The 13,868-nt window shown below is 38.1% G+C and overlaps 1 protein-coding gene across 5 annotated transcripts in view; it reads left to right on the top strand.

The window, feature by feature from the left end:
• The window catches only part of LRRK2 (leucine rich repeat kinase 2), a 141,924-nt gene that overhangs the window by 19,666 nt on the left and 108,390 nt on the right, over positions 1-13,868 (top strand). For 4 of the 5 annotated variants that reach the window (XM_064591393.1, XM_064591389.1, XM_064591390.1 and 1 more), the window contains exons 8-13: positions 1,869-1,988; positions 2,463-2,602; positions 2,696-2,775; positions 4,105-4,211; positions 8,774-8,903; positions 11,240-11,364. In XM_064591393.1, the coding sequence (XP_064447463.1) occupies positions 1,869-1,988; positions 2,463-2,602; positions 2,696-2,775; positions 4,105-4,211; positions 8,774-8,903; positions 11,240-11,364 (702 nt within the window). The remainder of the gene's footprint in view (positions 1-1,868; positions 1,989-2,462; positions 2,603-2,695; positions 2,776-4,104; positions 4,212-8,773; positions 8,904-11,239; positions 11,365-13,868) is intronic. The other variant, XM_064591391.1, reaches the window with a different exon arrangement.

Raw genomic sequence — 13,868 nt, 5'->3', positions numbered from 1 at the left:
TAATTAAAATAAAAACCCAAAGTCAATGACTAATTATTTAGCATTTTGTCAAATTATGTAACCTAATTATGGGGTTAATGCATTTAAAGGCCTTATATAATTTGCTATGTATTTTCATATAAATTGTCTGAAAGTAAGAGAAGGCCGGTCTCACTGGTATTTGCCCAGAGTCACACAGTTGGTCAATGGTAGAGTGGTTGTTGGCAGTGGCATGGTAGGGAAAAAGAAGGTGAAGGGACAACCCAAGTTTAGATAAGTTGGTAAAAGTAGAAGAGAATCCTATGAAATGACTTTCCAAGACTACAGACCTCTAAGGGCAGGGAGTATGTCTGCTTAGTGGGGGAATGTGAAAGAGGCAAGAACATAAGAAGGTGTTGATAAAGAAGAGCTATACCTAATTTTTTTTTAAAGATTTTTGTTTATTTATTTGACAGAGAGAGAGAGCACAAGCAAAGGGCACAGCAGAGGGAGAGGGAGAAGCAGGCTCCCCGCTGAGCAGGGAGCCCGATGCGGGACTCAATCCCAGGACCCTGGGATCATGACCTGAGCCGAAGGCAGATGCTTAACTGACTGAGCCAGCCAGGAGCCCCAGAGAAGAGCTATACCTAATTAAACTGCCTTTTGATTTTGAAGCCGTTGATTAATATTTAGTGTGGGCTTTAGGCTTTTCATAATATAGGATCTTTTCCAATCCTGGCTTTGTGTCTCAGGGTTCATTTAATTACACTTGTAGCTAAATAGGAGTTTTCTTCTTCTTCTTTATTTTTTATTTTTTATTTTTTTTATTATTATTTTTTTAAAGATTTTATTTATTTATTTGAGAGAGAGAGAATGAGAGACAGAGAGCATGAGAGGGAGGAGGGTCAGAGGGAGAAGCAGACTCCCTGCCGAGCAGGGAGCCCGATGCGGGACTCGATCCTAGGACTCCAGGATCATGACCTGAGCCGAAGGCAGTCGCTTAACCAACTGAGCCACCCAGGCGCCCCTTCTTCTTCTTTTTTTAAAGATTTTGTTTATTTACTTGAGAGAGAGAGAGAGAGAATGAGTGCAGGAGCTGCGGAAGAGGCAGAGGGAGAGGGCGAAGCAGACTCCCCGCTGAGCAGGGAGCCCACAAAGGTCTTGACCCCAGATCATGACCTGATCATAACTGAGCCACCCAGGCGCCCCTCATTCTTACTTCTAGAAGGAAACTTGTGACTGTTAGAGAGTTACAAATAGGCTTAAATGGAAGGAGGCACATACATGTGGAATATCATTTACAAATTCCTTCCTCATAAGGATTTAGATTTTTGGATGATGTGTTGATTCTCAGAAAAGTGAATGTACAAAGGGGTGAGACTTCTTCCTGGTTTGGGTTAGAGGGGGTGAAATATTCTCTTACTTTTTTTTTCTAAGATCATCACAGATAAGATCAAGTAAATGATGCATGCTAATGAGTTTTCTGAGCAGCATTCCTTTAAGAGAAAGAAGGGTTCGGCAAAAGCACTTAATCACAAGGGAGGTTTTCTCCCTCATCTTTAGAAAATCAAGCTGTTTTGTACAAAAGCCATGCATAACAGATACCTCATTGTTTTATATGATAATGACATGAGAGGGAGTGAAAGAACACAAAATTAATGTAACCCAAACATACCACTATTTTTGCTCAGTCAGTTCCTTTGTCTAAGTAAGATAATTAAATGACTTCATGAAATAAATTTTCAAGCCTTTATGCAATTATATTAAGCTATTTTAATTAAATTAATATATATCTTAATGTCATTAAAGTATTTACTCTTCATATTTATTGATATAAATACTGTTGTATAACTCAAGGTAATTTAAGTTCCATGGATGAGAATTCAGCTAGTATCTCACTTACCTTTTAGGTAATTTTTTTAATATTCTGGTATTAAATGAGGTACATGAGTTTGTGGTGAAAGCCGTGCGGCGATATTCAGAGAACGCCACGTTACAGATTGCAGCACTCAGCTGTTTAGCGCTCCTCAGTAAGTAACTGTACTCAAAAGGAAATTTTTATAGCTGCATTTGATCTTGAATGTGAACATTATAACAAGACATCGTTATAACAAGAAAGTCATATGTAGAGAAGGTATCATTAATTGGCTTTTCTGTCCTAATGTAATTCATTTTCTAATAGAAGATACTTTCAAGGGAACTAACAGTTGTGATAATTATACCATTCCCACTTTGTACATGAGTAAATACATCCTTGATTTAGCTTTGTTATTGGACAGCTAATCTCAGTTAATCTTCCTCTAATCTATTAGGTTTGTTTGGTACTCTCTTCCTCATTTGATGGAATAGCAGTATTCTGAGGTGTGTAATATATTTAAAAAAGTCTTTATAATGAACTAAGGCCACAACTAAGGAATACCTCACTTTTTCATAATGTTTCAAAATATGGACTTCATGTTGGTCATTCAAACTGTAAGTAAGTCATATATTTATATTTTTTCAAGCTGAGACCATTTTCTTAAATCAAGATTTAGAGGAAAAGAATGAGAATTCGGAGACTGATGATGAGGAAGAAGATAAATTGTTCTGGTTGGAAACCTGTTACAAAGCATTAACATGGCATAGAAAGAATAAGCATGTGCAGGTTGTACTCTTTCATAAATATTATAGTTATTCAAAATTATGTTTGTTCATTAATTTATGTTTTGACAGGTTTCTTTTTTCTCCCCTGATCCAGGAAGCTGCATGCTGGGCCCTTAACAATCTCCTTATGTACCAAAACAGTTTACATGAGAAGATTGGAGATGAAGATGGCCAGTCAGTAGTTTTGATTTTATATGATAGAAAATTTTAATTACATTTTTAATCGATTCATATAAAATACTGTGTAACTTTTATTGTTAGACATATTTTTGATATAGGCATATATGTTTCAAGTGCTACCACAAAATAGTAGAGTGTATATAATATTTTGATCCCTGATGTGTTTGAGAGTTATTGCCCAATAATTTGGAATCGAGTCATTCAGAAATTATGAATCATTGAGAAAAGAACTTTCAATTTTCTAGCTGATCATTTAAAAATGCTATGTTAATTAATCTCAGGTGACAGAGATGGCAGAGTCATCTGTGACCTTTTCTGTTGCCGTGACTAGTTAGCAGGTTGTCAATATCTTGAATGCAATGTGGTCAGAGGCCTCCTTAGTGATTCCTCACTTGATGTGGCATTGTTGACCTGTGTTCTCCTGAGAGGGTTATTTGTAGGTGTCAGCTCTTGAGGAGGCATTCTGCAGGAGTGTAATTCAAGCTTCATAAGACCAGTCCTCTTTCTCAAAGACACAAACTGTGAACAGGAGTTTTGTGTCTATCAGAGTTGTTTCATGCCCATGAGTTTGTGCTTTATGGAAATGCTTATGTTTGCTCTGGGTATGCTCTTGCTTTTGATGACTTTTGAATGACTTATCTTGGAAACTTAAATAGTAATAGTCTATATCTCTATAGACTATATCTCTAATCCTGAAAATCTGTTTGTATCATGATCCATTGCCAACCAGGAGAGAATTAATAACACAGATGCCATTTAATTATATATCTCCATTTTGAAAGGAAACTAATTCTTTTGAAAACTGTATGTTAAACCAGCATCCTAATCCACTTTGAGTAGTCTTTTTAAGAGGTTAGGTTCATGGTGCAGTTTATAAATTTCAGCTCATAGCACACTCATTCCTCAATATCCATAAGAACTTTAAAATAAATATACTATTAAAAGAAAATATATTATGTTCTACACTTTTAAAACTCATGATGCTCCTTTATGATTTTCATTTTTTTCTTGTTTCCGTTATCTTCTTTTTCTCACTTTATCTTTTTACTCTTACTACCTCCTTATATATTTGCTGAGTCTTTCCCCCCCTACTGCTTATCAACTTTGAAGAAACAGAGAAATACTGATTTATTAGTATTTAGTGGATTTGAACTATCTTTTAAATATAAAACTGTTTAACTATAATTCACTCTTGTAAGTGGAGGTGGCATGAAATGTTTATAAGCCTTTATTTGTTGTTAGAGAGATTAGATAATGATACATGAATATTTGAACTAATTATTAAAAAGATTACCAGTAATATTGTGATTGAATTTGTGAAAGGTTCCCAGCTCATAGGGAAGTGATGCTCTCCATGCTGATGCATTCTTCATCAAAAGAAGTCTTCCAGGCATCTGCAAATGCATTGTCAACTCTATTAGAACAAAATGGTAAGGGGTGCACCATTTTTTAATATGAGGAAACACACTTTGTATTGTTTTAATTATAAAGACAATATGTTATAAAAATTCAAATATGTAGATCTATGTATCTGATATATAGAGATATTTATATATAGGCAAAAGGATAAAGAAGAAAATAAACATTTTGATTTTTTTCCTGAATTTCTGTGTGTGTACTCACATGTGACATATACTATATATTTTCTATTTTTTGCCAAAATGGGATAATATCAATAATTTTAAAAGCAGATTTTACATGTTTCATTTTTGGTGCTGATAAATGTAAAATTTCATATTTACATTTTTAATGGCCATGTAGTTTCCCAGTGTACACCTAGATCCTATTTTATGAACCAGTTCCTCGTTGATGGACTTTTACCTTGTGTTGAGTGGGATTTTTTTTTTTTTTTTGGTACCAAATGGTCACTTTTTTCCATTTTCTTTAATATACTGTTCCTGTTATTTTTTTAAGGAACACTTTCTAGATAATGCAGTGGGTGGAGAGATATTCACCATTTTAAAATCTGGTAAAATTGTCCTTTATGTGTAAGTCTTATAGCTTTTCATTATTAAGGAGACAAAAATGGCTATTATATCTTTGGAAAGATTCTGAGTTTTAAAATTGAGGCTCTGGCTGTTCAGATTCCAGGCCCCCATGAACAGGAAATACTGCCAGAAAATCTTGGGAGAAAACTCATCAGAAAGGCATTGGGACTTGGCAGGTCTTGCAGGATATTTTTGGAGGGAGCAAAAGAGAGAAAAACACACAAAGACAGAAACAAAGACCAATGCTAGCACCACCTGTTAGTAGAGAACCTGCATAGAGTGAAAGGAATCAAGAAACCACTCCATGCAGGTTTCTCAATGCTGTTATTTAAGTCAAATCACGAGGAAAATAATTTCTTCTTCCTTTTCCTCCTTTCTCACTCTACCTCTCAGATGCACTTTAATAAAACACTTGAGTGGGCAAGAGCCCTTACAGACAGACAGGGGTTGCCCTCTGGGAGGATGAGTCAGAGTAGGAGTGGTAGAAAAGGGAATTGCTGTCCTTAAATCTCCCATCTTCTACTGTGCTGAGGCCTGGATAGGACCTCATTCCTGAAAATGAGGACCAGACTTGGTTGCTTTTGTGTGACACATCTAGGAGAGAAGAGCAACCTTGACCATGTACACATATTGTGTTGGTGCTGTAGTTTTTTACCTGGTGGAAATCTTTGATATGCCAACAAAATAACTAGTGTTTGAGGATTAGTTACATTTGGAGTCAACCTTGATTTCTTTGTTCAGAATCAGTGCCCTGCTCTTCCTGATTCCTTACCTCTTTGTTCTTGGCCACCTGCTGGGTAAACTGTACTCAGATCCCTTATATTGTTCTTGGAGTTCTGCCGCAGGAGAATATTAAGAACTGAGCAGCTCGGTCACCAACCTCTGTAGGCAACTTCTCATTGAAAGACACTTGGAAACATTGGGTATGCAGGGCTGGATGTGGTTTTCTAGAAAAATGACTGGACTGGCAGGCAGAAGAACTGGTTTCTGCCATGGTGTTACCCAGGCCAAAGCTTGAACATCCTATGTGACGTTTTCCTCACTTAATCAATTAATTCAGTTAATGTTTATTGAACTACTGCCAGACAATGATCTAGGCACTTGGGATATATCAGTTAAATAGAATACTCCCAGGTTCAGGGAGCTTAAACTCTAGTGACGGGAAGACAGATAGTAAGGCTAAATAAAATATATGATATGTGAGGTAGCTATGAAAAAAAAAAATGAAGCAAAGAAGGAGGATACGTGTTAGGGGTCAGAGGAGATAAAATGGTGATAAGGCAACCGGGAAAGAAGGTGAATATTGACTGAAGAGCTGAAGGAAGTTGCATATTATTATTGGCTCTTTAAAGCAGGTAATTGATTGCTAAAATGGAGTGGAAGAGGTCAGGGGTATTGTGTAGATATACGGTAAATGAGATAAGATGTCTAAAATGTTTTATAAACTCTGAAGTGACTCCATGATGTAATTTCTTCTAGGTCCAGTGTTTGATGAAATTTCTATTCTCAATTTTTAATTTTTAAGTCAAAAGTTAGTATCCGGGACAGTGGTTCTTAATCTGTGGTCCCTGGAACAGTAACATCTCCAGGGAACTTGTTAAAAATGTAAATTCTAGGGCCCTGTTCAGACCTGCTGAATCACAAACTCTGGGTTCGGGACCCAACAATCTCTTTTTCAACAGGCCCTCCAGGTGGCACTGATGCTCTCTGCAGTTTGAGAACGGCCGGTCTAGAGGGACTTCTATCTTTTAAAGTATTCCCTAGGTTATAATTTAGCCACTTTAGGAGGGGTTCTTAAAACTTCTGACATAACCAAGCAAAATAACCAACTTATTATATTTTAATCTGTGATATTCTGGGTGTCTTTGAAAGGTATGAGTTTTTCAGATTTTGGCAGTATTTTAGAATGTGTACATCAATTCCACTTATTTCTGAGTTTTCCCTATTTTCTATCATTTCTTCCTTTCCCAATTTGAGGGTGGCTCAGTTGGTTAAGTGACTGCCTTCGGCTCAGGTCATGATCCTGGAGTCCTGGGATTGAGTTCTGCATCGGGCTCCCCAGACTCATCAGGGAGTCTGCTTCTCCCTCCGACCATCCCCCCACCAAATAAATAAATAAATAAATAATCTTAAAAAAACACACACACAAAATACAGCTCTTTCTTGACTTAGGATGGGGTTATGTCCGATAAACCCATTGTAGGTTGAAAATATTGAAAGTTGAAAATGCGTTTAATATACCTAAACTACTGAACATCGTAATTTAGCCTAGCCGAACTGAAGTGTGCTCAGAAGACTTACATTAGCCTACAATTGGGCAAAATCATCTAACACAAAGTCTATTTTATACTAGAGTGTTGACTATCTCATGTAATTTATTGAATAGTGTACTGAAAGTGAAAAACAGAATGAGGAAGTAGAGAGTGTTTGTTAAATGTATTGTTTATTCACTCGTAATTTTGTGGCTCGCTGCCACTGCCCAATATCAAGAAAGAGTATCATACCACATATCGTTAGTCCAGGAAGAGATCAAAATTCAAAATTTGAAGTATGGTTTCTACTGTATGTGTATCACTTTCACACCATCACAAGGCTGAAAAATCATAGTTGAGCCATCCAAAGTTGGGACCCTCTGTGGTACTTAAGTTAACACTTTCTCAGTTTCTTTTCCTGCCACTTTCAGAGTGTTGAATTACAGTGTGTAATGTTGGAATTGATACTTAATAGAGTCTTCAAGACAATTGATATTTATATGGAAACTTCAAGATAATGAATTTGCATTTAGCGAAAGAAGTCTATTACAAAGAAAAAAAATATTCTGTAATCATTGGGTTATAGTTACTTTCTCACATAGAGTGTGAAGTCAGTTGTAAAGAATATCTGTATTTCTTTTTTTTTTAAGAAAAGAAATTATTTATTTGAGAGAGAGAGGGACAGAGAGAGAGAGAGAGCGCGAGCAGGGGGAGGGGTAGAGGGAGAAGGAGAGGGAGAAGTAGACTCCCTGCTGAGCAGGGAGCTCAACGTGGGGCCCGATCCCAGGACACTGGGTTCATGACCTGAGCCTGAGCTGAAGGCAGATGCTTAACTGACTGAGCCACCCGGGCACCCCCATATCTGTATCTCTTAAGCTTTGGCATTACTTTGTGAAATTATGTAATTATTCTCTCTATAAGTGCTTTCTATCCCTTTGCACATGATGGCATACATAGAAAGAATAATGTTTGTACAGTCCCCTGGGATAAATGGAGAAGGTAGCTCAAGGCTGAAGGCAGCCCAGTGTGGTCCCAGGCCTTGTCCCACCCCACTGCCCCGCTTCCCAAGAGCTGAGAGGTGGTCAGTATCTGCATGCACCTGTAACTGATTCACAGCTCACTAGTGTCTAGCATACCTAGCAAGTCTTAGCTCTATGTAAGTGCAGTTATTTTGTGAAGCTGTTATAAATATTAGAATGAAATGTAACTTTCGTTCTTATCTTGGAGAGCATTATTTTAAAACATATTTCTGCAGACACACTTCTTTCACAAGGATGGGATTATATTAGTACCAGTCAACTCACTCTATGAGTAAAACCTTAAAAATCAAAACCTCAACCTAAATGTTAATAAATGTGAAAACCTTGAAATGGTGTATATTTTAAAGAAATAAACATTAATGATCTTTAAGTTACAATGAAATATAACTTCCATAAGTACTTGTATATACTTTTCTATGAATTTGGATTATCTTTTTTATTTATTTATTTATTTGAGAGAGAGAGAATGAGAGACAGAGAGCATGAGAGGGAGGAGGGTCAGAGGGAGAAGCAGACGCCCTGCCGAGCAGGGAGCCCGATGCGGGACTCGATCCCGGGACTCCAGGATCATGACCTGAGCCGAAGGCAGTCGCTTAACCAACTGAGCCACCCAGGCGCCCCGAATTTGGATTATCTTAACATTCTGTGTCTTACTGCGAAATTATGAAAATGTTGTTTCATTTCTATGAGTAACATTAAAAAATTTTTATAGTTAATTTCAGAAAAATCCTGTTGTCAAAAGGAATATACCTGAATGTATTGGAGTTAATGCAGAAGCATATACATTCTCCTGAAGTTGCTGAAAGTGGCTGTAAAATGCTAAATCATCTCTTTGAAGGAAGGTAATACAGATTCATGAACTTATGCCAAATATATACTCTTGGGCGTGGTAGAATATCAATATTTCAAACATATTTCTAGGAATTAGAAGAAAAGCATAAGACAGATGCAGATTGAAACATTGTGGAATATAATCTCATCTCACTGATACCACAGACTTATTTTCTCCAACTATTGAAAAGGATGATAGAGATCATAGAAACATGTTGAAGGCTGGCTTTTGTACTCTGTGCTTGGTATGGACTACGTTTTGAAAGATGGCAGTTATACAGCATGTAACCTTAAATGGTTTTTCGAATTATTATGTGTGAAATTTATATGAGATAAAATCAGCGTGTGGCTTCTTATTGTTGCTTTTTTCACAACTAATATTTATTATTATTCTTTCATTTGAATTAACTTTGTCTTCTCTTTCTGCTCTGGGGGATTGTGTGCAATCTGTGCTCCTGGCTGTTCCCTCATATGTAAAATATGTAAAGTTTTAGTCCTGGGGATCCAAGTTAACGAGGACCCCGTGCCCGTGACTAAAGAACTCATTGTCCAGTGGGGGAGACTGATGTGTACACAGTTCACGATACCGGGTGAGAATATAACAGTGGGAATGTGTGAGGGGCACAGCAGTTAGAGGGGAGTGAATGAGGTGGAATGACAAACAAGGGAAGCTACAAGGAGGGCATGTGTTTAAAGTGGGACCTACAGGTGGACGAGAGGGGTTGTATTACAGGGACCACAGAACCATGTGAAGCGAGGACAAGGTGTTTTTTTTGGGGGGGGTTCCTTTTTTTAATTTAAATTCAATTAATTAACATATAGTGTTATCATTAGTTTCAGAGGTAGATTCAGTGATTCATCAGTTGCATATAACACCCAGTGCTGATTCCATCACGTCCATCACGTGCCGTCCTTCATGCCCATCACCCAGCTACCCCATCCCCCCCACCTACCTCCCCTCCACCAAACCTCAGTTTGTTCCCTAGGCTTAAGAGGCTCTTATGGTTTGTCTCCCTCTCTAATTTCATCTTGTTTTATTCTTCCTGGGTTTGTTTTTTTACTAACCAGAATCATGCTGTATGTTCTTTGATGTGCTTGTTGATGTTCTCAGCCTAGCACACTCCTTTTATCCAAATATTTAGAATAGAAGGAGAGATCGAGTTTCCCAGAAAAACAGAAATTAAAAGCAAAACCAGCCACGTCCCTGTCACACACGATGCCATCAGCCTGTGGGTCCCAAATTCACAGTTCTCCTGCCTGAGTCAGCATGTGCGGCGCACCACCTGCTAAATGCCAAGTCAACATGCCTTCACCTCAGATTGCCAAGGGCTCAAACTAGCACTCTTCCCCTCAAATTCCAGCCCCTGTGCTCAAGTTTGTGCACAAAAGTGGGCATAATTATAACAGCAGAATGAAGCAACCCAAACAGTGACACTGTTTCTGTGGAATAGAGAGAGGACAAGGTTTGGAGAGGCCCAGGTTTCAGTTAACAGGGTACTGTTACCTGAAGCCAGGCGTACCTCTTTTAAAGTTTGTAGTACCCACTGAAGTCTAGTCAAGTGGCATTTCTTCATATGGCAAAGAAAGAATAGCTATAACACCTTAGAGAAACTGATTTTAATGCAAATTAAACTGATTAAAAATACCGAATAGGAAGTCCAGGGGTGTTAATTTGGAAGAGGCAGGTTGGTACGCAGTAAAGCGCCCTGACCTCAGGGCTCAGACAGGTTGGCGTGCCAGTCCTGACTCTCTCACCTTCTAGTGATAGGACCTTGATACGTAACCTCCATCAGCCTAAACTCCTCATCTGGAAAATGCCTACTTTTCTGACAATAACACCTACTTCTCAGGGTTGTTGCCAGTGACCCGTGTGTAGGTCGGAAGGAAGTTGTGTTTTGTGAAACTAAATAAAAGAATTCCCAGGTTGCTATGAATTCTACTTCTTGAAGCCAGAGTTTAATTAAATAATAATTAAAATATGTTTGCTCATATGACTGAATGCAAATGCATTTTCATACAGCCTTTTTTCTGATAAAATAGAATGGTTCTGTTTTCCTGTACTTGTTTCAACTTGGTGTTTGTACAGTGGAATCAGGTTGTACTTTTCTTTTTTTTTTTTTCAAAGATTTTTTATTTATTTATTTGAGAGAGAGAGACTGAGAGAGAGCATGAAAGGGGGGAGGGTCAGAGGGAGAAGCAAACTCCCTGCCGAGCAGGGAGCCCGATGCGGGACTCGATCCCGGGACTCCAGGATCATGACTTGAGCTGAAGGCAGTCGCTTAACCAACTGAGCCACCCAGGCGCCCAGGTTGTACATTTCATAAGCATTTCGATGTTCTATCTCCAGCAACGCGACCCTGGATACGATGGCAGCAGTGGCCCCCAAAATAATAACAGTTATGAAAAGTCACGAGGCATCCTTATCAGTGCAGCTGGAGGCACTAAGAGCTGTTTTACATTTTATAGTTCCAGGTAAGTTACATAATAGATATGGGAAGGGATGGCAATTTTAATGGATTTTCTGACTTTTAGTGAAATATCAACTTTCTAGGCAAAAATTAAAGGGCCTGTTTCTCCCAACCAACTGCAAATCTTCCCACTAATCCAAAAATAAAAAGAGAGGAAAAAGATGTGTGGAAGAGTCAGATTCACTTACAAGAAAATTCAATAACTTACTTACACAAGAAATCACTGCAGTATAAAGTATAGAGCTTTACCTCCAAAGAGGGTGTCCACTCTGATAATTCTCTTCAATTTCTGTTGCCTTCCAAGTTGTTTTGTTTCTTGTCTGAACTATAAAAATAGCTAACTAGTATTCACACTTTCTCTTTTGCTCTTTTCAGGCCTTCTTTTACTCTGTAGTTGAATTAATCTTTCTCAAAGAGAACCTCATGGCTTTTACTCATTAACCTCAACAGCATCTATCTTTTCGCCTTTAGCTCCTACTTAACCTCTCTTGTGACCTTGTTTGTCCTCCAAATCCCCTTTAAAACACCTGCTCCTCCATGCATTCAACATATATTAAGTACCTCTTATGTTCTAAACATTGTGAGGGCTGTACAGTTATGACAAATGCATGGAAAAGGCACTCCTCTACTATTACAGGAGCTTCGAGGTAGACAGATATGCAAATGCATAAAGACCAGACAGTGTGAGGGGAGCTGTTACAACCATAGGTTTACATAAAAGGCTCTGAGGATATTGGTGAAGACACAAGTAATGTATTCAAAGGAATAGGTCACGACTGAGATATTTGAAGTTGAAGGGTGTATGAAACTGAGCTGGTAGAAAGGCTGGGCAGGATATGACAGGCAGAAGGAGAGCGTGCCCATGGTCTGGGGTGAGTGAAGTGTGGCGTGTGAGGAGATTGGTGTCTGAGGGTGAACGGGGAACGGCTGGCAGAGGCGTGAAGTCAAGCGCTTGAGCACAACACTGAGCAGTGTGTGCTTTTATAACAGAAGTCAGTTCAAATTTATTAAAGGTGTTTATAAAAACTGTAGTGTCATGACCAAATCTGCCATTTATAACAATAACACTGTGCCGCGGAGGATGACTGTCAGGGCAAAAGCTTCCTGCAGGGAGATTGTGTTGGCAGCCACGATAGTCAGATGAGACATGGTGGGGAGGAGATAGATTTGACAGGACTTTCTGACGACTGAATATCAGGGATGAAATTACTTGTTGTTCGGTAAAATTCCTAATTCTCTTAAAGCCCAATTTGTGTGTGTGTGTGTGTCCTTTTTAAATGAAATCTTCCTAAATATACCACTGTCTGTAATCATATTGGTATTTTATGGTTCTAAGAATAAAAGTATACTCAGTACAGGAATATACGTTTTTTTTTTTTTCAAGGAGAGGGCTTTCTTCAGTCATCTTTTTGTTTTTTTTAAATCCCCTGGTATGTTGAACTAAAATAGCTCTTCGATTAATATATTTTGAATTGGGGCACCTGGATGGCTCAGTTGGTTAAGCGACTGCCTTCGGCTCAGGTCATGATCCTGGAGTCCCGGGATCGAGTCCCGCATCGGGCTCCCTGCTCGGCGGGGAGTCTGCTTCTCCCTCTGACCCTCCCCCCTCTCATGTGCTCTCTCTCATTCTCTCTCTCTCAAATAAATAAATAAAATCTTTAAAAATATATATATATGTATATATTTTGAATTGAATCATGATGTGCTATTTAGAGTTGTCAGGCAACTTTTAAGGTATAAGTTAACAGACATAATTTTGCTTGAAAATATTATTACAAGTTTTTTTTTTGAACTTTGTCGATTGTAAAAGACAAAACAAAATGGAACCATTTTGATTATCCTTAAAGGTGTCAGCCTTAATCTTTTGAGGGTAGATTAGAGTTTTGTTTTGTTTTTTTTAAAGATTTTATTTATTTATTTGACAGAGAGAATAGCGAGAGCAGGAACACAAGCAGGGGGAGTGGGAGAGGGAGAAGCAGGCTTCCTGCCGAGCGGGGAGCCCGATGCGGGGCTCGATCCCAGGACCCTGGGATCATGACCTGAGCCGAAGGCAGACGCTTAACGACTGAGCCACCCAGGCGCCCAGATTTGAGTTTTTAAGATAAGCAGAAAGCATTCAGAACCAAATCTGTTAGTTAATAAAATAATACTCTCTCAGTTCAAAAGCAAATTTTGAATATAATATTTCTTTTCTTCTGTTGTTCTTAGATTGACGCTGAAGCAATATTGATAGTCAATAATCTTTAGATATTTGAAATGATGCATGTAAATGATAAATGATGTTTTTTATAATGATGCTTAGATGTATTAAACGAGTACCCTTGAAACAATTTTATAACTTTAGGATTATTTTTCTTGTGTGGAAACACATATTAATTGACACATTTATAAACATACTAGTATGTAAATACATTTCTTTATTGTTAACCATCTACTTTATTCTATTCTACCATACTGTATTACCATACCACACCATGCTATCCTGTATTGCACCATACTTGCCATACT

This window comes from Mirounga angustirostris, unplaced genomic scaffold (assembly GCF_029215605.1).
Source record: "Mirounga angustirostris isolate CCGP_5_RB_7025 unplaced genomic scaffold, mMirAng1.0.hap1 SCAF_5, whole genome shotgun sequence".
In the NCBI taxonomy this organism is placed as follows: domain Eukaryota; kingdom Metazoa; phylum Chordata; class Mammalia; order Carnivora; family Phocidae; genus Mirounga; species Mirounga angustirostris.
The sequence above is the reverse complement of the archived record's forward strand: the minus strand, read 5'-3'. Positions and strand labels throughout refer to the sequence as shown.